This window comes from Microplitis mediator, chromosome 6 (genome assembly GCF_029852145.1).
Source record: "Microplitis mediator isolate UGA2020A chromosome 6, iyMicMedi2.1, whole genome shotgun sequence".
Taxonomy (NCBI): domain Eukaryota; kingdom Metazoa; phylum Arthropoda; class Insecta; order Hymenoptera; family Braconidae; genus Microplitis; species Microplitis mediator.
Genome location: NC_079974.1, coordinates 1,461,753 through 1,485,014, shown reverse-complemented (window position 1 = coordinate 1,485,014; position 23,262 = coordinate 1,461,753). Strand labels below are relative to the sequence as shown.

The following is a 23,262-nucleotide window of genomic DNA, read 5'->3' as shown; positions in this document are numbered from 1 at the left end:
TTTCGAGCCAACATTTTTTTCCGTGTGACATCTAATTATGGAAGCGCATTAGCATGTTTTAAATACCAAGAAAATTAAAATAAATTAATAAATCTAGATTATTATTATTATTATTATTTATATTTATAAAAAGTCCTGTATTTGTCCTTAAAAACAATTGAACACAGACTAAATATTATAGAAAATAAAGTCTGTTTTCGTCCTTAAAAACAAGTGAACACAGACCAATAATTATAATAAAAAAGTCTGTTTTTAGTCTAAACGCGATTTAAAACAGACTAAATATCATACGAAAATAAGTCTGATATTAGCCTGGATAAGGAATAGTACGGGCAAAAACAGATTAAATTCTTATATAAAATAAATACGATTTATAAACTTGAATTAAAGGAAAAATATTTGAATTTATCATTTATTTTAAAACAGATCTAATTTTTTGACCCGGGATAGTACCCGAGTCGAAAAGTTTCAGCATTAATTCAGACTGAATAAACTGCTAACCAACAGTAGAAAAAAATAAAAAGTGGCTATTTGAAATACATTAAAAAATGAGTCTGAACTCAGACTGAAAGGTCGTCATATTTCACTTTTCAGGACCATCAGGCTGAAATTAAGCTTGAAAATAAAATCAATTAGTCAGGCTATTCAGTTTGACAGAAGCGTCAAATCAGGCTCTTCAGGTTAAAAATATGTTTAATTGTAGCAGTGTGATCAGCTTTAAATAAGTGCAAAATTGAGGTTCTTGAGGTCGAAATTTTGCTCTATAATGACAGTGTGGCAGTTTCAATTCAAGTCTAAATTTTGTTAAATAGCAGTTTATTCAGTTCGATAATAAGGTCAAAAGTTAAGCTAGTTTTGAACTGAATAACCGACAGGTTATTCAGCTTGAATTCAGTGTCTTTTCAATTATATAGTAGGCTGTTCAGTTTTAAAACAGCCTGAAAATTTCACGTCAGTTTGAAGCTTAAGCTTATTCAGGTTGAATCCAGCTTCAACTTAATTCCACTAGCAGTCTGATCAGTTTGAAATAATGTCAACTGACAGGCTGAACAGTTTAATTTAAGGCTCAATTAAGCGTAGTCAGTTTCAAGTAAGGTTCAGTTCAGCGCAGTCAGCTTCATTTGAGGTTTAGTTAAGCCTAATCAGTTTGAAATAATGCTGAAACTTTTCGACTCGGGTATCTTGTTTTCTAAACATTTCTTTACCATTCGAAAGCTATAAAAAATACAAAAATGAAATTCCCATGAAATAATGTCCAACATTTATGCAGTTAGATGTACGTTAAGATAAAGTAGAATTTTTTTTCTAAGATCCACTTATAAAAAATAATCAGTTTATATTAAAAGTGTATATTTGAAAAATAATACATTTTTTCGAATATGTTTTAAATATCTCTCGAATTAAAAGGTTTTTGATTTTGTTATTCGATTATAGGTTTCGATAAAATGATAATTTTACAATGATATTGTGAATTGCTGAATTAAACCCAAAAAAACGAGTTTCAATTTTTTTTTCCTTTAATTTTTTTTGAGATTTTTCGGAAATTTTTGTTTTCTTGTCTTTTCCTTGCATCAAAGTATCATTAACTGCCAAAATTTTTACACAAAAGACACTAAGTAAATGGTAAACGAAACATAATCAATTCTGGAACAGAATATTTTTTATAAATATTGTCTGTAAATAAAATTATTACAAGTCAAGGATTCAATCTAGTTCAAGAAATAAGTTTTTGAACTGAAAAATCAAAATTCTTGAATGACGAAAAAAATTCTTCGTTTCAGAATTTTAATCTTCAATTAAGCACTTTTTGCTTTGAAACAAAATACTGATTTCAAACCAAGATATTGATTTACTCGGCTCAAATAAATAACTCCTTTTTTTATATTAGAAATCAAAAATTGTAAAGTAATTTTTTAAAATTAAATTTATACACTTCAGATATGTCGAAGTAAAATTTTATTAAAAAAAAACTGAAAACATTTTCCATCAAGTCATTACTACTTGAACTAAAAATTTAAAGTTCTTAAAACAATAATACGACATTTTTAGTTGAAAACAAGTCGTCTTGCTTGGAGAATTTGATAGTATCGATTGAAAATAATATAACTTCGGGTCGAGAAACTAATGTTATCCATCTAAGGTCTTAAGGGGGGGGTAGGGTTTTAAAGGCGAAAAAGAAGCATATTTTTGTGATTTTTTTCCGGCGAGATGAGTAATATAATTTCATTAAACTTAATCACATATTATTGTACAACTTTTGAAGAATATCAGAAAAAATTTTTTACGAAAAATATTGATTAATAAGCTGGTGACGTTGATACTCCGGAGGCGCCTCGAAAAAAAGTCGTTTTGCGGTGAACATCATAACTCGTTACCGGATCATCGGAAAAAAAAAATTGATATGCATTTTAAAGTTGATGTATTTCTCGAGGTAACCACGAAGAGTTTTTTTTTTTTTTTTTTTTTTTTTTTTCAATTTTTTGCAGCACTTGGAAGTGAAAAACGCGATTTTAGCTCAAAAAATCGCGGTTAATTTGTTATTAAAAAATAGAAAAAAATGAAAAACAAAAAAAAACTCTTCGTAGTTACCTGTTGATTTATGTGAAGAAGTAATGTTCAAATTTTCAAAGGGATCGGTTCAGTACATTTTGAGTTATGATGTTCACGGACTTTAAAAATACCGTTTTCGGGAAAATCCATTTAAAGTTTTTTATTCGTGAAAATTTGAAATAAACTATCAATCAAAGAATATGAATTTTTATACTTATACTGAGTCATCAGTTTACATTCTTTGAAAGACACACTGCCGGAGAAAGGGATTCGGAAGAACAAAGAAAATTGCAGCTGATTTCTACTAGGGGTATGTAGGGGCAGGTCGGGCAGGTATAAAATTCAGGTATACCGGCCGGTCATTTGAAACGCTGTAACTCCGTTAGTTTTACTCGGATTGATTTAAAATTTGTACACAATATTCTTGACATATTGCTTATTCAGAAAAAGAATTAAAAAAAAATTTTTTTTTCAAATAATTTAAAACCCCTACCCCCCCCCCTTAAATCTTTAGTGTCAGTAAAATCTGAAGGAGCTGAGACCTGAAGGTCTTGTTGGCTAGACCTGAAAAGAGCTAGTTCAACGTTAGTTCTATGAAAAACTACTTGTTGGTATGAGAAGTAGTTGGAGAATATTCTAGCCTCGCTCGCTTGAACATTGATTAGTTGATTAGCGCTGATAACCTTGCTCGCTATCTGTAGGGTATTATTTTCCGTTTGACTAGTCAAAACAAAACTAGTCAAAAATGAATGCGCTGCCACTCTCCGATTCTCTCCATACTCGAGTGCCAGGTTCTAGAATGTTCGGCGTGGAGTGGGAAATTTCGGTAACTGCGCTCCAATAAGATGGCTGGATCGAGAGAGTAGAGGGAGTAAGACTTGACCAAGGAGAATTCAGGATTGAGGCTGAAAGGATAGATTTCGAAACTGAAATGCTTTTGAGTCCAGGCTCAGTAAAACTTGAAGTAGTTGTGGTCTCTCTCCATGGTCCGCGCGATGTTAATGACTTACTTTTAAACACGATCAAAATGTTTGCACATAATATTTTTTTTTTGGAGTTTACTCTTTAAGAATCGCTTTTTGTATAAGGCCCGGGGTATGAAGAAAATATGAGGAATAAAATCTACTGAACGAATGACCTCGTTACTTTTTTGTGCGCAACCTATTTTGCGCACCGTTCACTTTTCAGGTGTGAGTATGGAGACGTACATAGGGTATGCTAGTCTAGTCAAGATGTTCATTTCCGGCGAAAAATAGTTACAGGTCTCTTCAAAATATGGTCGATGGCTTATACGATCCGGAATGGCGTCTAGAAAACGTCGTTTTTTTTTTATTTTTTCTGGAAAAGAAAATTACAATTGTTATTAAAAAAAACCTGTTAAATAAATTAGCCGTCCAGCTTTTTGGCAAAATCTCAAAAAGTATGAGTGATAGCTCAAATATTAAAATAATTTCTGAAAGAGCAGAAAGTTTTAGTAGAAAAGTTCCCAACTCCCCGAATTGTAGCTCCAATATGTATAATTTTAATTTAACGTGAAAAATCGGCTTTTGCGTGGCAGTTTCGGCATGCGCACGTCGCCACTCCAGTGAGCCTAATTTTTAAATGATTTTTTATACAATTGAATATTAACTAAAATATTTGAAAACATTTTGGTGTCATCCGGACACTTCAAAGAATATGATTCCGCAATAAATATTGGAGTTACAATTCGGAAAGTTGAGAACTTTTTTACTATAAAATTTTCTGCTCTTTCAGAAGTTTTTTTAATATTTGAGCTTTCACTAATGCTTTTCGACATTTTGCCGAAAAGCTGGACGGCTAATTTTTTAACAGGTTTTTTTTAATAACAATTGTAATTTCCTTTTCTAGAAAAAATAAAAAAAAAAACGTCGTTTTCTAGACGCCATTCCAGATCGTATAAGCCATCGACCTTATTTTGAAGAGACCTGTAACTATTTTTCGCCGGAAATAAACATCTTGACTAGACTAGCATACCCTATGTACGTCTTCATACTCACGCCTGAAAAGTGAACGGTGCGCAACATAGGTTGCGTACAAAACCGTAACGAGGTCATTCGTTCAGTAGATTTAACTCCTCATATTTTTTTCATACCCCGGGCTTTAAACAAAAAGCGATTTTTAAGGAGTAAACTCCAATATAAATCTTAGGGAAAAAATTATATGTAATTTAAGCTGCTAATTCCTAAATAAATTTTTGAAATTATCAACAACAATTATGCCTTGAGAGCTATATACGTTTTAAGATATTTGGTGGCCCTGAGAAGGGCCGTTGTATTTGATAGCGAGTTAGGAAGAGTTTCTTCGAAACCGCGAGGTAGCTAGGCTGCACCTGGAGTGGAAGCTACTTTGGCACCATCACGCTGGGAACTTTCTTTCCGTTCCGCGATCTCTTGGTCCAAAATCTCCAACATACACTTGATCTGTTGTCCAATATATTCGTGGAGCAACATGACTGCCTGTTCAAAATTAGGCATCGTAGGGCTTGTAAAATTGATGTAAGGGCGAAGAGTCTGAATATTATCTCTTGCCCATTCTATCACGTCAGTATAGGCGTTCTCCATGATGAACTTGTAATTGAGGAATGTCAACCAAATGAGTCAGCTTCTTTAGTTCTAGATCGGTACCAGCGAGCCAATCACAGCTTAGCACGAGTAGGAGAGAGGGCAGCTCGTATTTCATTCGTCTGATAGGAATTTGTTTTGTCAACAACTAATGAAATACGAGCTGCCCTCTCTCCTACTCGTGCTAAGCTGTGATTGGCTCGCTGGTACCGATCTAGAACTAAAGAAGCTGACTCATTTGGTTGACATTCCTCAATTACAAGTTCATCATGGAGAACGCCTATACTGACGTGATAGAATGGGCAAGAGATAATATTCAGACTCTTCGCCCTTACATCAATTTTACAAGCCCTACGATGCCTAATTTTGAACAGGCAGTCATGTTGCTCCACGAATATATTGGACAACAGATCAAGTGTATGTTGGAGATTTTGGACCAAGAGATCGCGGAACGGAAAGAAAGTTCCCAGCGTGATGGTGCCAGAGTAGCTTCCACTCCAGGTGCAGCCTAACTACCTCGCGGTTTCGAAGAAACTCTTCCCAACTCGCTATCAAATACAACGGCCCTTTTCAGGGCCACCAAATATCTCAAAACGTATAAAGATTTCAAGGCATTATTGTTGTTGATAATTTCAAAAATATATTATGGAATTAGCAGCCTGAATTACATATGATTTTTTCCCTAAGATTTTTATTGGAGTTTACTCCTTAAAAATCGCTTTTTGTATAAAGCCCGGGGTATGAAAAAATTATGAGGAGTAAAATTTACTGAACGAATGACCTCGTTACGTTTTTGTACGCAACCTATTTTGCGCACCGTTTACTTTTCAGACGTGAGTATGAAGACGTACATAGGGTTTTTGAGTCTAGTCAAAATGTTAATTTCCTGCGAAAAACAGCTACGGGTCTCCTAAAAATATGGTCGATGGCTTAAACGATCCGGAATATCACCTACAAAAAGACCTTTTTTGGATTTTTTCTGGAAAAGAAAATTACAATTGTTATTTACAAAAAACCGTTAAAGAAATTAGCCATCCAGCTTTTTTGACAAGATCTCAAAAAGTATAAGTGAGAGCCCAAATATTTAAAAAATTTCTGAAAGAGCAGAAAATTTTATAGTAAAAAAGTTCTCAACTTCCCGAATTGTAACTCCAATATTTTTTGCGGAATCATATTCTTTGAAGTGTCTGGATGACACCAAAATGTTTTCAAATATTTTAGTTAATATTCAATTGTATAAAAAATCATTTAAAAATTAGGCTCACTGGAGTGGCGACGTGCGCATGCCGAAACTGCCACGCAAAAGCCGATTTTTCACGTTAAATTAAAATTATACATATTGGAGCTACAATTCGGGGAGTTGGGAACTTTTCTACTAAAACTTTCTGCTCTTTCAGAAATTATTTTAATATTTGAGCTATCACTCATACTTTTTGAGATTTTGCCAAAAAGCTGGACGGCTAATTTATTTAACAGGTTTTTTTTAATAACAATTGTAATTTTCTTTTCCAGAAAAAATAAAAAAAAAACGACGTTTTCTAGACGCCATTCCGGATCGTATAAGCCATCGACCATATTTTGAAGAGACCTGTAACTATTTTTCGCCGGAAATAAACATCTTGACTAGACTAGCATACCCTATGTACATCTCCATACTCACGCCTGAAAAGTGAACGGTGCGCAAAATAGGTTGCGCACAAAAAAGTAACGAGGTCATTCGTTGAGTAGAATTTACTCCTCATATTTTTTTTCATACCCCGGGCTTTATACAAAAAGCGATTCTTAAGGAGTAAACTTCAATAAAAATCTTATGTGTAAAAATTATATGTAATTTAAGCTGCTAATTCCTAAATAAATTTTTGAAATTATCAACAACAATTATGCCTTGAGAGCTATATACGTTTTGAGATATTTGGTGGCCCTGAAAAGGGCCGTTGTATTTGATAACGAGTTGGAAAGAGTTTCTTTGAAATCGTGAGGTAGCTAGGCTGCACCTGGAGTGGAAGCTACTTTGGCACCATTGCGCTCGGAACTTTCTTTCCTTTCCGCGATGTCTTGGTCCAAACTCTCCAAAATACTATTGAGCTCTTGTTCAATATATTCGTGCAGCAACATGACTGCCTGTTCCAAATTAGGCATCGTAGGGCTCGTAAAGTTGATGTAAGGGCGACGAGACTAAATATGATCTCTTGCCCATTCTATCACGTCAGTATAAGCGTTCTCCATGATGAACTTGTAAATGAGGAATGTCAACCAAATGAGTCATGGTTCTTTAGTTCTAGATCCAATAAGATGGCTGGATTGAGAGAGTAGAGGGGTGAAGACTTCACCAATAAGAATTCTACACTTATCCAAAAAATTAAAGGAACAAGAAAATTTCAAAAATTTTTTAGTGATTTTTGGAAGGCTGTATTTTCGTGAAAAATGATCGTATCGAAAAAATAAAAAAAGCAAATTGAAGCTTGAAATCTCTAGTTTAAAGATCTTCCAGCAAAATATTTTTTTGAGCCACGGTTTTTGCGGAATCATAAGAAATAGGCCGAGACAAAATTTTTCTAAATTTTTTGGTTTTGTTTTTTAGGTCTACGGGGCCGGGAAAAATTTTTTCAAAAAAACGAATTCATGGCTCGTTTAGGAAATTTATTCAGCTACAATTTGCTTTTTTTTGTTTCTCTGTACGACAATTTGCTGCTGAGATATCAGCCTTTAAATGAAAAAGGATTCTTTTCTCTTTGATTATCAATATCTCAGCAACTAATGGTCACACAGTAATTTAAAGGGCAGTTTAATAAACTTGAATAAATTCCCTATAAGCTTCATTTTCGATTTTTTCGAAAAAAAATTTTTTTTCATCCTTGATATCCATTTGAAAAACTCACATAAAATGGCCATTTTCTGGTTTTTTAGTCAACTCATCGCTACTCTGCAAATATTGATAAAAAAAATAATGTTGCCAGGTAATTTTACAACTTAATGTACCCCCAAAAACCCTGGAAATTTTCAGATTGATGCATTGAACCGTTTGTCCGGTCCGATTGCTCAAAGTTTTGCAAAACAATTAAAGGAACAAGTTTTGTTCCTTAAATTGTGTAATCATTACCAAAATGAAAAAATTAATTTTTTTCGGATTTTCTTTCATTTTTGCGTTAGTTATTCAGTAAATGTAAGGTAAAAAGGAAAAAAAAAATTTTTTTCCTAAAAACGAAAAAAAAAATAACCCCCCGAACGAAACGTAAAAAAAATAAAATGTAAAAAAATTCTTGTTTGGTCTCGTTTTTTGGAAAATTTTTTTTTTTCCTCTTTACCTTACATTTACTGAATAACTAACGCATAAATGAAAGAAAATCCGAAAAAAATTAATTTTTTCATTTTGGTAATGATTACACAATTTAAGGAACAAAACTTGTTCCTTTAATTGTTTTGCAAAACTTTGAGCAATCGGACCGGACAAACGGTTCAATGGATCAATCTGAAAATTTCCAGGGTTTTTGGGGGTACATTAAGTTGTAAAATTACCTGGCAACATTATTTTTTTTATCAATATTTGCAGAGTAGCGATGAGTTGACTAAAAAACCAGAAAATGGCCATTTTATGTGAGTTTTTCAAATGGATATCAAGGATGAAAAAAAATTTTTTTTCGAAAAAATCGAAAATGAAGCTTATAGGGAATTTATTCAAGTTTATTAAACTGCCCTTTAAATTACTGTGTGACCATTAGTTGCTGAGATATTGATAATCAAAGAGAAAAGAATCCTTTTTCATTTAAAGGCTGATATCTCAGCAGCAAATTGTCGTACAGAGAAACAAAAAAAAGCAAATTGTAGCTGAATAAATTTCCTAAACGAGCCATGAATTCGTTGTTTTGAAAAAATTTTTCCCGGCCCCGTAGACCTAAAAAACAAAACCAAAAAATTTAGAAAAATTTTGTCTCGGCCTATTTCTTATGATTCCGCAAAAACCGTGGCTCAAAAAAATATTTTGCTGGAAGATCTTCAAACTAGAGATTTCAAGCTTCAATTTGCTTTTTTTATTTTTTCGATGCGATCATTTTTCACGAAAATACAGCCTTCCAAATATCACTAAAAAATTTATAAAATTTTCTTGTTCCTTTAATTTTTTGGATAAGTGTAGATTGAGGCTGGAGGAATAGATTTTGAAACTGAAATGCTTTTCAATCCATGCTCGATGAAACTGTGAGTAGTTGCAGTCTCTCTCCATGGTCCGCGCGATATTAATCACTCACTTTTGCACACGATCAAAAATAGCTTAAAATTTTTATAAACAACAGTATTTTCGAAAATACTTTGGTATGCCATACTATTATTTATACACATACGTGTTTTTACGTGTATATATTAATTACATGTGTTTTTGCTTATATGGTACAGGAATTCAATTTTTTTCCACGCTGATTAACAGCTCTTCTCTGATTTCTGAGACATTTCTCTCAGGTATCTCTCAAGCGAAAGCCGTTTAGGCTTCCTCACTCTTACTCCTGTAGGATTTTTATGGAAATCCTTGAGGCTCTTCATCAGAGCCTCCACTTGTTCGGGCCTCATAGCCCGAATAATCACCTCTATTTCTGAGGTGTTGAATCCACCGTCCATTTTGATTTGTTCAGGGTCTATTGCGCCGCGTTTATAGTAACTATGTAAATCATTGATGAGTTCCGAACCGCTATATCAACCAATACACATGTAGGCGATAATAATTGTGTTGAAAAAAACAACATGTGTATACTTATCTGAAAAATTCAAGGACCAGAAAAATTTTCCAAATTTTTTAGTGATATTTAGAAGGCTGTATTTTCATGAAAAATGGTCAGACCGAAAAAATGAAAAAGAAATTTGAAGCATGAAATCTTCACTTTAAAGATTTTTTCAACATGATTGATATTTAAGTTACAGTTATTACGCTATCATAAGAAATAGTTCGAGACAAAAATTTTCTAAATTTTTTAGTTTTGTTGTTTGGGTCTACGGGCCCGGGAACATTGTTTTCAAAAAAACAATTCATGGCTCATTCAGGAAATGTATTCAGCTACAATTTGCCTTTTCTTTCCTTTTAAACGACATTTTTTTGCTGATATCAAACTTCAAACGAAAAAAGATCCTTTTGTTATTAATTTGTTGCATGATCATCCAACTAGAGATTTTATGCTTTAAATCCCATTTTTATTTTTTCGATATTACCATTTTCTTGATTATAAAGTCTTCCAAAAATCTTTGAAAAATTTACGAAATATTTTTGTTTTTTTAATTTCCTGGACAAATGTACATATACTATACGTTCTGTTGTGCTAAACCCCTATTAGGCCTCAAAACTGTTACAATTAGCTTCTGTAAAGAAAATTCACTTCAAAAAATACAATCATTCATTTCATTCAGGAATTTATATCAAGTATTTCAATTTTACTTCAATTAAAAGTATCGGATAATATGTCTTTTACTTTATAAGAAAAGAAAATTATTTCATGAAAACCTTTTTTAATTTGAGCTACTGACGCCAAAGCATGCATTAGAAGTAGAAGTATCACCTAAATAATGGAAATAGCTCGTGAGTAATGTACGTTTGAATAATTTGGTGGCCCTGAAAAAGGCCGTTGTCAACCCAAGTTCTTAACTTGAGTTTCAAATTTTCAAGCATTGTCTTGAGGGGACAATAATAACGCTTAGACGTTAATCTCCTTTGCGTACAAATCTCAAAAACATGTTGGAGATTTTGAGCCATAACGACAATTTTATCCTCATCGTTAAAACAACGATAGCAGTTGGTAAAAATCAAGTCACATCGTTGATGAATTTATTAATCGACTTGTACTGCCGTTGGTCGACCTTCCGGAATATGGTCGTGAGATCCATTCGCACTTTTTCAATATCCTCGTAATTTTCGGGGCCCCAACATTGAAAATTGAACTCCCTGTAGAATGGCCATGAATATGATTCATGCCACGGAGATAAAAGCTCTTGAATTATTTCGCAGCAACTGATGAATAATTCTTCTGTGAGTTCTTGAACGTCTTCATTATTCTTGTCCATGTTCGAAACGTTGATTAATCAAGTTTCAGAAGATAGATCGCTGGACATTTCAGTCTATACGTCAGATGAGTGACTGATAAATTTTTGCTAATGTCAACAAAATCAGTCAGGTTCATTAGCTCTACATCGGTCCCTGCGACTAATCACAGAGAAAATTTCCTGAATGAGCCACGAATTGGTATTTTTAAAACTTCTGTATTAGTGCTTGTAGACTCAAAAAACAAAACCACAAAATTACAAAAATTTTTGTCTCGATCTATTTCTTATGATTAGGTAATAACTGTGACTTAAATCAATTTTGTTGAAAAATTTTCAAAGTTAAGATTTCATGTTTCAAATTGCTTCTTTTATTTTTTCAGTCCGACCATTTTTCATGAAAACATATATATATAGCCTTCCAAATAATGTCGCTGAAACTTTTTTTCTAGTCATGACTTCGGACCCAAATTAAACGAAAAATATGCTATGATTTTCGACGGAAATCAGTCGATTTTGGACTCGATATCTTGAGCCCGCGTTTTGTTTCTTATGACGAAAAATAACGTGTTTAATGTTTTTAAAATAACTTCCAATTGAAGCGTTACTGTCGCGTCGGATGTCGAAAAGTGAAGAGGAATTTTACTTAATTTCAAAGCTTCTAAAACAGATGGATTCTTATCTTTTAATTCTTCAGCTACTACCTCACGTTCTTTACCTTTGCAAAAACGTCTATGAATTTCATTGACATTGTGTTTGATTTCTCTTTGTCGATAAACGAGGATTTTAATATTAGAAAAAGGTTCACAAATAGGAGCTTTGGAAATAAATCGGAATGATGTACAAGCAGAATTTTTGCAGCTAGCGTCTATGAAAAATAAGTTTTTCTTTTTTTAATACCCGTGTAACATCGATGGCTATGAATGGTTGAAACACAACATTTGTAGGCAGTATTTTCATTAAAATACTTGACAAACTCATCGGTCCAATTTCGTTTTAAACTAATTTTATTGGTCCAAATTTTTTCCAAAATACAAAAGGTATAGGGGAGGGTGGGGCAGAGCGGCCCCCCTGAAATTTTGACCAAAAAAAAAATTTTTTTTTTTTCGACTAATTACTATAAATCCGATATGTTTGCGCATTTTTACCCCTACGCATGACATTTGGGGCAAAATGGACAAGCCCAAAATTTTGAAAAAGTGATTTTTTCATATTTTTATCGTCAAATAAAAAAAATTATTATAATTCCGCATTTCTAGCCCTACGCATAACACCTGGGGCAAAATGGACCAGCCGAAACTTCCGAAAAAATTATTTTTTCATACTTTTCGGCCGTTTCTTTATGTAAGAGGCAAATTTGGTCACTAAAAATTTATAAAAATTAAATTTTTTTTTTTAGTTGATAAATTTTTGAAATAACGTAAAATTATAGAATTGATTTTTTTTTTTTATTAAATAACAATTAGTAATTAAGGTAATCGAGAGTGAACGATTTTTTACGCTTTAAAAAATTTTTTTCGAGTAATATAAAACCAAAAATAGTTGTCAAGAGAAAGAAATACATTCTTAATGATGAAAACAATTTAAAAAAAAAAAAAAAAACGAAAAAAAAAAATTTTTTTTATCACTTTTTGAAGGGGGGCCGCTCTGCCCCACAAAAAAAAAAAAAATTTTCAGAATTTTAGCAAAATGTCCATAAATTTGTTCGAAATAGGACAAAAGTAAAGTGATATTATGGTTGAAAGCCACAAAAAATAATAATTGGCTTAGGGGGGCCGCTCTGCCCCACCCTCCCCTATCTAAATCAATGTCTCGAATAGTGCAAGTATTTGCAAATGAAGCATTAGAACTACGATTTTTTTTAATTAATGATGACGTTTTTGTATCGGTTTTCGAATTGAGTGCGACACAAAAAAAATGTTAATTTGAAAATTTTACTTTTGTATTATGGATATGCATTAAATATAGGGGAGGGAGGGGCAAAAGGGGGTACTTAAGGAAATACCAACTTGTCGAGGACTCAAATACGCTAAATCTTTTTTTTTTTTAATGATATTCAAAGTAAATAGAAGAAATTTTCAGTTACCGTTGAAAAAAAAAATTTTCATTTTTGCGGGCAAAATGGGGTACCCCCTAAAAAAGGTAAAAAAAAAAATTTCTGGATTTTAAACGAATTTGATTAAGTTGAATTTTTTTTTAAGTAATTTACATGAAGAAAAATTATATTTTACATGTTTATTGGATACAAAAGAAGAAACAAAATTTTTAATAGTTTTTATCATAAAACAAACGTCATTAATATTTTTCAACTGACAATTGATTTTTGAAAAAGTTTACCAAAAAAAATTCAAAGTAACGCTCAATTATATTTACAGAAATGATTTTGGAATGTTCAAAAACCAGTTAAAATAGAAAATTTTTTTTTATCAAATTTTGGGGGTACCTCGTTTTGCCTACCCTACCTACTTTTGCTCCCCCTTCCCCTAGTTCACATATTATTTTAAGGTAATCAGAAGTAACAACAATTATTATTTAATGTTAAACTATTTTTTGATAGTAAATCATGTTTTTATTCGATTAATAATTGAAATTTTGAAGTTAAATTGACATTTATAATACGTTGATTTTAATTTTGCATTTATAATACGTGATTTCACCTCGAATTAATCTAATAATGCGTTCATAACTATCGATTGAGTTTTCAACATAAATTTTGTGTTAATTTTGAAGTAATACTTCATAAATATTGATAATTTAAATTTTCGCACTGTTATGCTTCCAAAGTGTTAAGTAATAGATCGATCTAAAATTTTAAATTAACACTGAAATATATTGATTTAACAGAAAATACTAAATACACGGAAAAAAAAATTCTAGTTAAATTTACAATGCTAACATCGTAATTTGTCCTATTAATTATTGTATTGGTGGACTAGACTTTTCACATCGTAATTTTTACGATGTAGGGTTGGAAATTTCATTTAAGAAATAATACTTCAGACAAACAATACGAAGTCTTAAGCTCTTTAATATAAATTACGATGTAACATCGTAAAATTTGAAGAGAAATTTTAAATAAAAGATTAAAATAATAATCGTTCGGCAGTTGGATTCGAACCCGAGTCCTTTCGAGTGCGAAGTGTCCGACGCCTTGGACCACTCGGCCACTGAAGGGCCTACACTATATGTTGTTTTTAAGATCCATATAAACGACTTGCGGAGGACCCAGTTACTATTTAAAAAGTACGATGTAACATCGTAATTTTTATAGCTTCCATCGTATTATAACAGAGGCAGCACTGTAATATTTATTTTGTTAAAAAGTAAATAGAAACATTAAATGTACGAATAAATATAGTTTTCAAAATGTAATTTTTATTTATTTTTTTTTACGATGTTAAATTGTAATTTTTGCAGTAATTTTTAATCCTAAAAGTCTTTGTTAAACTTACGATGTCAAATAGTAAAAAATATAACCCACATAATAAATTTTGAAATAAAACATTTAAAAATTGACATTAATAAAAGTCTAGTCCGAGATTACGATGTTAACATCGTAAATTTCGGTAGAATTTTTTTTCCGTGTACAAAAAATTTAACACGGACAGTTTTCAACACGGAAGCACAACATTTTTTATTGTGCTGTGAATTTTCACCGCTTTGAAATTTTCAACAATTGTATAATAATATAACGATAAAAAACTACACTAAGTCGACCTGTTTACAGGCTACTTTAAGAGTTCTCATTATTTTCAAGCAGAGAGAACTCAGGATCATTACTTTTTTTAAAATTAAGGCATAACACTAAAAAAATAAATTACACACACATTTTCAAATAAAGTTTTCTCGTTATTTATAAAAACAACCGCATCTTTTATTATTGTGATATCACTTAATGAGTTTTTTTTTTTAATTACTAATAGTGGAACAGTATCAGTTTATAGAAAATTACAAGTTACTGTTGCTTCCGACGAGTGTACTTCCGTTATCTACAATGCCTCGGCTTTTCTCTTACTTCTTCCTCTCACCTTATTTTTTTTTCAATACCTCTTGAATCTGTGCGGACAAGTAAACTGCTCAAGCTTACCGGAAACTTTATCGGCATCATAGCAACAGGCGTTGAAACATACATGCAGTTAGTTAATGATTTTCTAGAGCGACGACCAACTATGCTATTTCGCATTGTTATTATACTGTCTCTTTACATCTCATTGCATCGATCAATGCTTTCATTACCCGTCGACACAATAGATCACTCATACCGTGATGCTCTATTTTCGAAACGGGAGCTACTGTCGACAAGTCTGTCGAGAGAAATATATCTCCTGGTGGTTCATTAACAGTGAAGTTCGAATATTAAACGCAAATAGAACGTGAAGCGATACTGCAATTTTAATTTAAATAATATTGATTTTTAGGCTTTCTTATGCAATAATATATGTGGGTGCTATATATATTTGCCAGATAAGTTTTTTAAGTCTTGATGAAGAAATATAATTATACTGTTTGTCTTCACGGCGTTACATTCTTCAAATTTTAACGTAATACCATTAGTTCAAAAGTTAACATATACACTGTAAAAAATAAGGTTCTGACATCAAACTCCCTACACGGAAAAAAAATTCTACCGAAATTTACGATGTTAACATCGTAATCTCGGACTAGACTTTTATTAACGTCAATTTTTAAATGTTTTATTTCAAAATTTATTATGTGGGTTATATTTTTTACTATTTGACATCGTAATTTTAACAAAGACTTTTAGGACTATAAATTCCTGCACAAATTACAATTTAACATCGTAAAAAAAAAATAAATAAAAATTACACTTTAAAAACTATATTTATTCGTACATTTAATATTTCTATTTACTTTTTAACAAAATAAATATTACAGTGCTGCCTCTGTTATAATACGATGGAAGCTATAAAAAGTACGATGTTACATCGTACTTTTTAAATAGTAACTGGGTCCTCCGCAAGTCGTTTATATGGATCTTAAAAACAACATATAGTGTAGGCCCTTCAGTGGCCGAGTGGTCCAAGGCGTCGGACACTTTGCACTCGAAAGGACTTGGGTTCGAATCCAACTGCCGAACGATTATTATTTTAATCTTTTATTTAAAATTTCTCTTCAAATTTTACGATGTTACATCGTAATTTATATTAAAGAGCTTAAGACTTCGTATTATCTGTCTGAAGTATTATTTCTTAAATGAAATTTCCAACCCTACATCGTAAAAATTACGATGTGAAAAGTCTAGTCCACCAATACAATAATTAATAGGACAAATTGCGATGTTAGCATTGTAAATTTAACTAGAATTTTTTTTCCGTGTACGAGATTGACAAATTTATTCTTCAGTGAAACCAAATTCGTTTGAACCAACGAAAACTAGTTTGTCTCAAGAAAAAAGAAAATCATTTTTATTGAATGAAAATCTCTCTTCGAGCTATAAAAACTGTCAGACCGACAAAACACACAGTTCGCTGAAAAAAAAAAAATAATTTTTCTTAATCTTGAAAAATTCCATTTTTTAGAGCAAAATTGCAATTATCTCAGTAACTATTAACTTTACGTAATTTTATTATAGGACCTTTTTTGTAGAGAATTAAATTTCCGATCGAAATGAGTTGGAAAAAAAATTTTAAACAACTTCTAACTTTAGCGGGATTTGGCGAGTCTCAGATATCGACCTAAAATTTTTTTTGTTTTCCGAAAAATTTTTTTTTGTACAAAGAAAAATATTTTTGGTAATAATAATGAAAATTTAAAAAAAGCAGATTTTCGGCCCACCCTACTGTGTATCGAACTTTACATCCAAAATTTTGAAACTTTTTAAGTAACAAATTTTTAAAGTCCAAATCGCAAATTTATAAACAGTTGATCACATTTATAACAAAAATTAATATTTTTGTTAAGTGATGCACAAATTTTTGTAGGAAATAAAAAGACGCTTCTTTTGAGCTCTGGCTGAGATAAAAAAATGATATTTTCAAGTTTACAAAACAGTCTTTCTTGCAATAACGTTATTGCAAATCTAGCTACTGAGCTCAGCTAGAGCTCAAAAGAAGCGTCTTGTTATTCGCACCAAAGATATGTGCATAACTATACGAAAATATGAATATTTGTTATAGACATAGTTAATTATTAATAAATTTGGGATTTTGTCTATCAAAATTTATTACTTAAAAAGTGTTAAATATTTTGATTTAAATTTTGGTGCACAGTTTCGACGATTTTTTCCTTTCAAAATAAGAGTTTGGACGATTTGATCCGATGAATAGTTTTTATTACAAAGCTGTGTGTTAAGTAGTCATGGAAAAAAAAACAATTTTTTTTTTTTTTTAAATTGTCGTACAGGAGTATTTTCCAGCAAAAATTTTTTTTCGTTGTTTATATTGCTCCGAACAACTCCACAAATTTTGAAACGCTTCAAACTTTTTGACCTTGCCGTTCCTCTAAGGCTCTTGTCCTATAATTAAAAATTGTTTTTCCCTAAATAAATTAATTAAATTTCGTTATTTTTATTTCAGGCTAAGTTAGAAACAAAAGCTCTGAAAGCTAAGAGGCCTGGGTTTACGGACGAACGTTACAATGAGACCAGCTATTACGTCGAGAATGGTAAGTTTTCATTTGATTTCGTTCCATTTTTTCAGTGTTTTTTATTGTATATTTTCAATTTCCTGTCTCAAAAACTGCTAAAGTAAGAGTGTACGATTTCTATTTGAAGAATAGAAAACTGAAGTTTTAAACAAGTACTCAAGCAAAAAAGCATTGATAACACCGGCACACAAAAAAAATTAAGTAGAATGTGCATTTGACCGGACCTACCTACGGGTACGTATTTTGGTCCGCTGAATCCGAATTCGAGGTCAGTTTGACCCCTACACCCTCGAAATTTCGAAAAAACTTCAAAAAACCGTAAAAATGATGAAAATTGGCAGTTTTAATGATAAAAAAATGTTTTGGAACTAAACTAAGCGTGATTTTCATGTATTTCGATCCGCTGAGCACGAGCCGTTTTAAATGTCAAAAAATCACACAAACCCTCCAAAATTCCGAAAAAAGTAATTTTTTGGTCGATTGATCATTTGAGGATAAAAGAGTGCGATACAAACGAAGGAAAGTTTAGGATTCGTAAAAATCATTTCTTTCTATCTTTTTATGTCTTGTGTTTTTCACAGATTTCATAACATTTAGAACGAGAATAATTTATCTGTGTGGTTATTATTTTTATCTCAAGCTTGAAATAGTATATTACACACCGAGGGAAGTAAAGTAAGAAATGTCTCAGATCACATGTAATTGTTGGCCGAGGCGAAGCCGAGGTCAACAAACATGTGATCTGAGGCTTTCTTATTTACTTCCCGAGGAGTGTATACTATTTTTCTCCTCGACGGAGGCGGGAAGCGGCAACTTCGTTTTGCACAGCGGGACGAAAGTTGACGCTTTCCGCCCGGAGGTGAGAAAGTTGAGTTTTCATAAGATTTTGACTAACCATTTTGCACGCCTCGAAAGCGAAGCGGCGAGGTTGTGCTTTATAACGGACCTGTCAAGGTCACTTGACTTTTCCTCATTAAACTGTATATATTATTTTTATGTCACACTCATACGTTATAAAAAGCATATTAACCTAAAAAGGAAACACTAATTAATAAGACTGATACTTTCATTAAGTTGTCCGATACGTATTATAATAAAAAAAATCGGTCTGTCAGTTGACCCTGCGGGCCAGCCCCAAAACTTCACGCTGTTTTCGAGCTCGTTGAGCTCGAAAACAGTATTGTGAATACATTTTCGAGCTCTTCGAGCTCGCAAATACTTTTGTATGCCATTGTTTTGTAGAAAACCATTTTTTAGCATTTCTTTCTCCCACGATATCTCGCGAACGAATTAACCGATTTTGATGGTTGAGGTGGCAATCGACGCGTTTTATCAAGTTCTGAAGCTGATCAAATTTTGAAATTGATTTATTTAGCCGTTTTTGAGAAATTTCAAAAAAACCAAGGAAAAAATTTTTTTTGAATTCTTTCGTCAACGGTTTCTCTTGAACGAATGAACCGATTTTGATGGTTGAGGTGGCATTCGACGCGGCTTATAGAGTTTTAGAGCTGATTAGATTTTGGAATCAATCCATCGAGCAAATTAAAAGTTATCCAAATAAAACATTTTCGAAAAAATTTTATTTTTGAAATATCTCTGAACGCACCCTACCGATTAAGTTCAAATTTTTACGGCTTCAAGACATTAACAAGCCGCGTCGAGTGATACCTCAACGATCCAAATCGGTTCATCCGTTCAAAAGTTATGAATATTTACATACATACATACGTACATACACACATACATACACTCGGACATCATCGTGAAATTAGTCAGAATAGCTTCCTAGGACCTCGAAACGTCGACATCTGATGGAAATTCGATTTTCGTAAATCGGACCGAAACCAATAACTTCCCGAATTTTTGAAAATTTACAATTTTCTTAGCGGGAAGTTAAAAAGTTCAATAAAAAATATGTATCGTGGACATAAGTTAGTCTGTAGTCCAAAAAAAGTCTGTGGCACGGATATTTCGTGAACGGCTTGACAAAAGGACTTTATTTTTTTTTCACTATCTTCAGAATTATGCAAAGAAAGTTCTGTTCGAAAATCACTACTGTAGACCCTCTCGTTTTTTTTTAAATAAATCATTTCTGTTAAAACTGGCACTATTCCATGTAAACAAACACACACTGCAGCCATTTTTTTATTTTATCGGGAATTTTTTTTTTATCATCGAACTTTGCTGATATCATAAGGTTCTACTTTACCATCAAATAATTTTTTTTTTTATTACCAACTGTCATAGAATTAACTAAATTAAAAAAAAACGACGAATTTCTTTCTAGATATTTATTAAAAAATTTTTTAATTAAAAAGAAAATGAATAATTTATATATTTCATTGTAACATGAGCGTTCGAGGTGTGCACTTTTGGATTTTCCAATTTTTTTTGTTGTCCCGGGAAAAAATGATCAGACCTGATCAGACATGAACAGGCATGAGTCTTCAGGCCTGATCAGACATGAAAAATGACCATGCCTGACCAGGCCTGATCAGGCATGTTCAGGTCTGATCAGGTATGTTCATGTCTGTTCATGCCCATCCGGGTAAAAAAATTATATATAAATAATGGCCCTATATAATTATATATAATTATGTATAACTATATTCAATTATACATGTATATAATTATTGCTATAAAAATAAAAAAAATAAAAAATTCGGGCGTGTGCAGGATTTGAACCGTGGACCTTGCGCTCGAAAGTGTAACTCGCTACCCACTGACCTAAGAGATTTAGTTGAAAAGTAAGTTTCGTATGAACTTCAAGTAATAAAAATCTTATACGTGATAGATTCTTGGTCAACAAAATTTTAGATCTATGAGCAGACATGAACAGCCATGAACAGACATGACCAGGCATGAACAGGCATGAACAGGTATGAACTGGCATGATCAGACCTGACTGTATTTAACGCTTCAGACATGAACAGGCATAAACAGGCATGATCAGGCCTGAGTGTATTCAACGCTTCAGACATGAACAGACATAAACAGGCATGGACAGGTATGATCAGGCCTGATCATGTCTAATTTCAGGCCTAATCATACATGAACAGGCATGATCAGGTCTAATTTCAGGCCTGATCATACATGAACAGGCATGGTCAGGTCTGATCATTTTTTCCCGGGATTGTAATCAAAGTTTATGCATATTTTTTAAAAACAATATATGAACAATGAATTGCAGTCAAAGTAGGAAAACTGATTTCTGGGCATAAAAAAATGGATAAAAACACTAACCCACTACAAATTTGTATACTCTAATTGTTCTTCGTGTATGTGATCTATCATATTTACACGCCAACTAGCTTAAAAAATATTCTTTTGTTTCTCGAAACTATGAAGTCGTTGCAAGCATCTCCGTAAACACATAATTCTTTAATACTTTTCTATTTTCTATATCTCTTTTTTCGTCTTCAAGTAAGTCTTTTTATGCACCACTCTGAAGTAGACATATTCATTGTCGGTTTAAAATCTAGGAACTTTTCATCTTGATTCAAAGTACTAGGATATCGATTTTACATTTTTAAGTATACTTTAAATGATATGAATAATATAGGTACAGTATCATTATTCACATACTATTGATAGCGAAATCAAAAGAATTTAAATACTGGTGAGTTTAATTCCGACTTATCGAATGCCACTTCTCCTTTGAAGAGTTAACTACAACGCATGCGCTCTTACATTTACATGTATAATGCATGCATGTATTTTTACACAGACAAATACCGATGGGTAGCATCGAGTTGGAGACACTGTAGCTCGTAGTGGGTCAAGATTAAGAAGTTCTGAGTTGATATAATCTGCCTTAATGGAGCGATTGTAACTCGAAAAATAGTCAGTAGGGGAGAGTGGGGTCAATTGAACCAAAAATACTTTAACACTTTTTTTTTAAATAAATAAAAGTAACATAGTAACTTTTTTTTTACGAAATTATACTTTATTACATAGACTATCATTTCTCGTAAGCACATAACTTAACCAATGATGAAAATTTTTAATAAATACGAAATTGTACAACTGCATCAAATGGTTCAATCGTCCCCTTTGCGGGGGCAATTGAACCACTAGTCGGGAACAATTGAACCAAGAGTATTAGAACCACAAACGAATGACTTTAATGAATAATTTACTCATTACAGCTTAAAACTGAAATTACAATACTTCTAATAATATTGACTATTTTATATAACAATCACTTTTACAACTTCTGTCAATGTAATTATTTTTCTTGGTTAGTTTAGCTTTTTTCACATTCAGTCAAGATGCGCGCGCATGTCTGATGCTCACAATGTGGTTCATGTGGTTCAACCGTTCCCGAGAGTACTGGTTCAATCGACCCCATATGATTTTATTGAAATAATTAGTTTAAAAAAAAACATTCAAGAACTATTTTACTAGATGTAAAGTTAGAAATTTATGACTAATATATGAAAGAAGGTATTACAAAAAAAATTTTAAGATTACATTTAAAAATTAAAAACTTCCCAGGTAGGAAAGAACAACTGGGCAAGGTTTGGACCAAGCCTTGGCCAAGCGTCACTAGGATTATGCAAGGCTTGGCACGTGCCTTGGCTGAGCATTGGGCCAAGGATTGGTTCAAGCCTTGGATGATAGCCATGTCCCCAGCCTTGGGAAACAAAATATCAAGCCTCGGCCGAGTCTTGGGAAACGAAAAATTGAGCCTTGGCCAAGGCTTGGGAAACAAAAAGTCAAGCCTCGGCCAAACCTCGGGAAGCAAAAAATCTAAGGCTCACCCAATGCTCGATCTAAAATGTTATTATTTAAACTAATAAATATAATTAAAAAAAAGTTTGATCACACTTTTATCAACATTACATTGAATTGTAATTAACTAATTACTGAATTAATGGGAAATAACGAATAAAATTATTTGGGGGCTACCGGGGTTCGAACTGAGATCCTTCTGATTACTAGGCCGGGACGCTATCCACTGTGCTAAATCTGATGTCCAAATAATCATGATTTTTTTGCTTGTTAATTATTTAAATACAATTTAATTTAAAAATATTAAATCGTAAACATAGGGTGAAATGTAGTTTTATTTAATGAACTTAAAATTGTCTGATGAGTAATGACATATTTATATCAATTTGTAATTTTATGATTTGATATAAATGAATAATTTAATGCAAAATAATCTGTAATCTAAAAAATCAAAAAACACGTTTTTTGGGTTCACAATAATGACATATAAAAAATATCGAATTGTTATTTTTTATTAAATAACAATTAGTAATTAAGCTAATCGAAGGGAAACGATTTATTACACCTAAAAAAATTTTTTTTGAGTATTATAAAACCAAAAATAATTGTCAAGAGAAAGAAATATATTCTTAATGTTGAAAGCAATTTAATAAAAAAAAAAATTATCATTTTTTGGAGAGGGGCCTCTCTGCCCCACAAAAAAAAATTTTTTTTTGCCTTCGTATCCACCAATGATGTGAAATGTAATTTTTCTTTATGTATATTACATATAAAA

General features: G+C 32.1%; 1 protein-coding gene across 2 annotated transcripts in view; it reads left to right on the top strand.

Moving 5' to 3' along the window:
* LOC130670361 (pseudouridylate synthase RPUSD2-like) overlaps positions 1-23,262 on the top strand; it is a 174,538-nt gene that overhangs the window by 118,485 nt on the left and 32,791 nt on the right. For both annotated transcript variants that reach the window (XM_057473741.1, XM_057473742.1), the window contains one exon: positions 17,684-17,771. In XM_057473741.1, the coding sequence (XP_057329724.1) occupies positions 17,684-17,771 (88 nt within the window). The remainder of the gene's footprint in view (positions 1-17,683; positions 17,772-23,262) is intronic.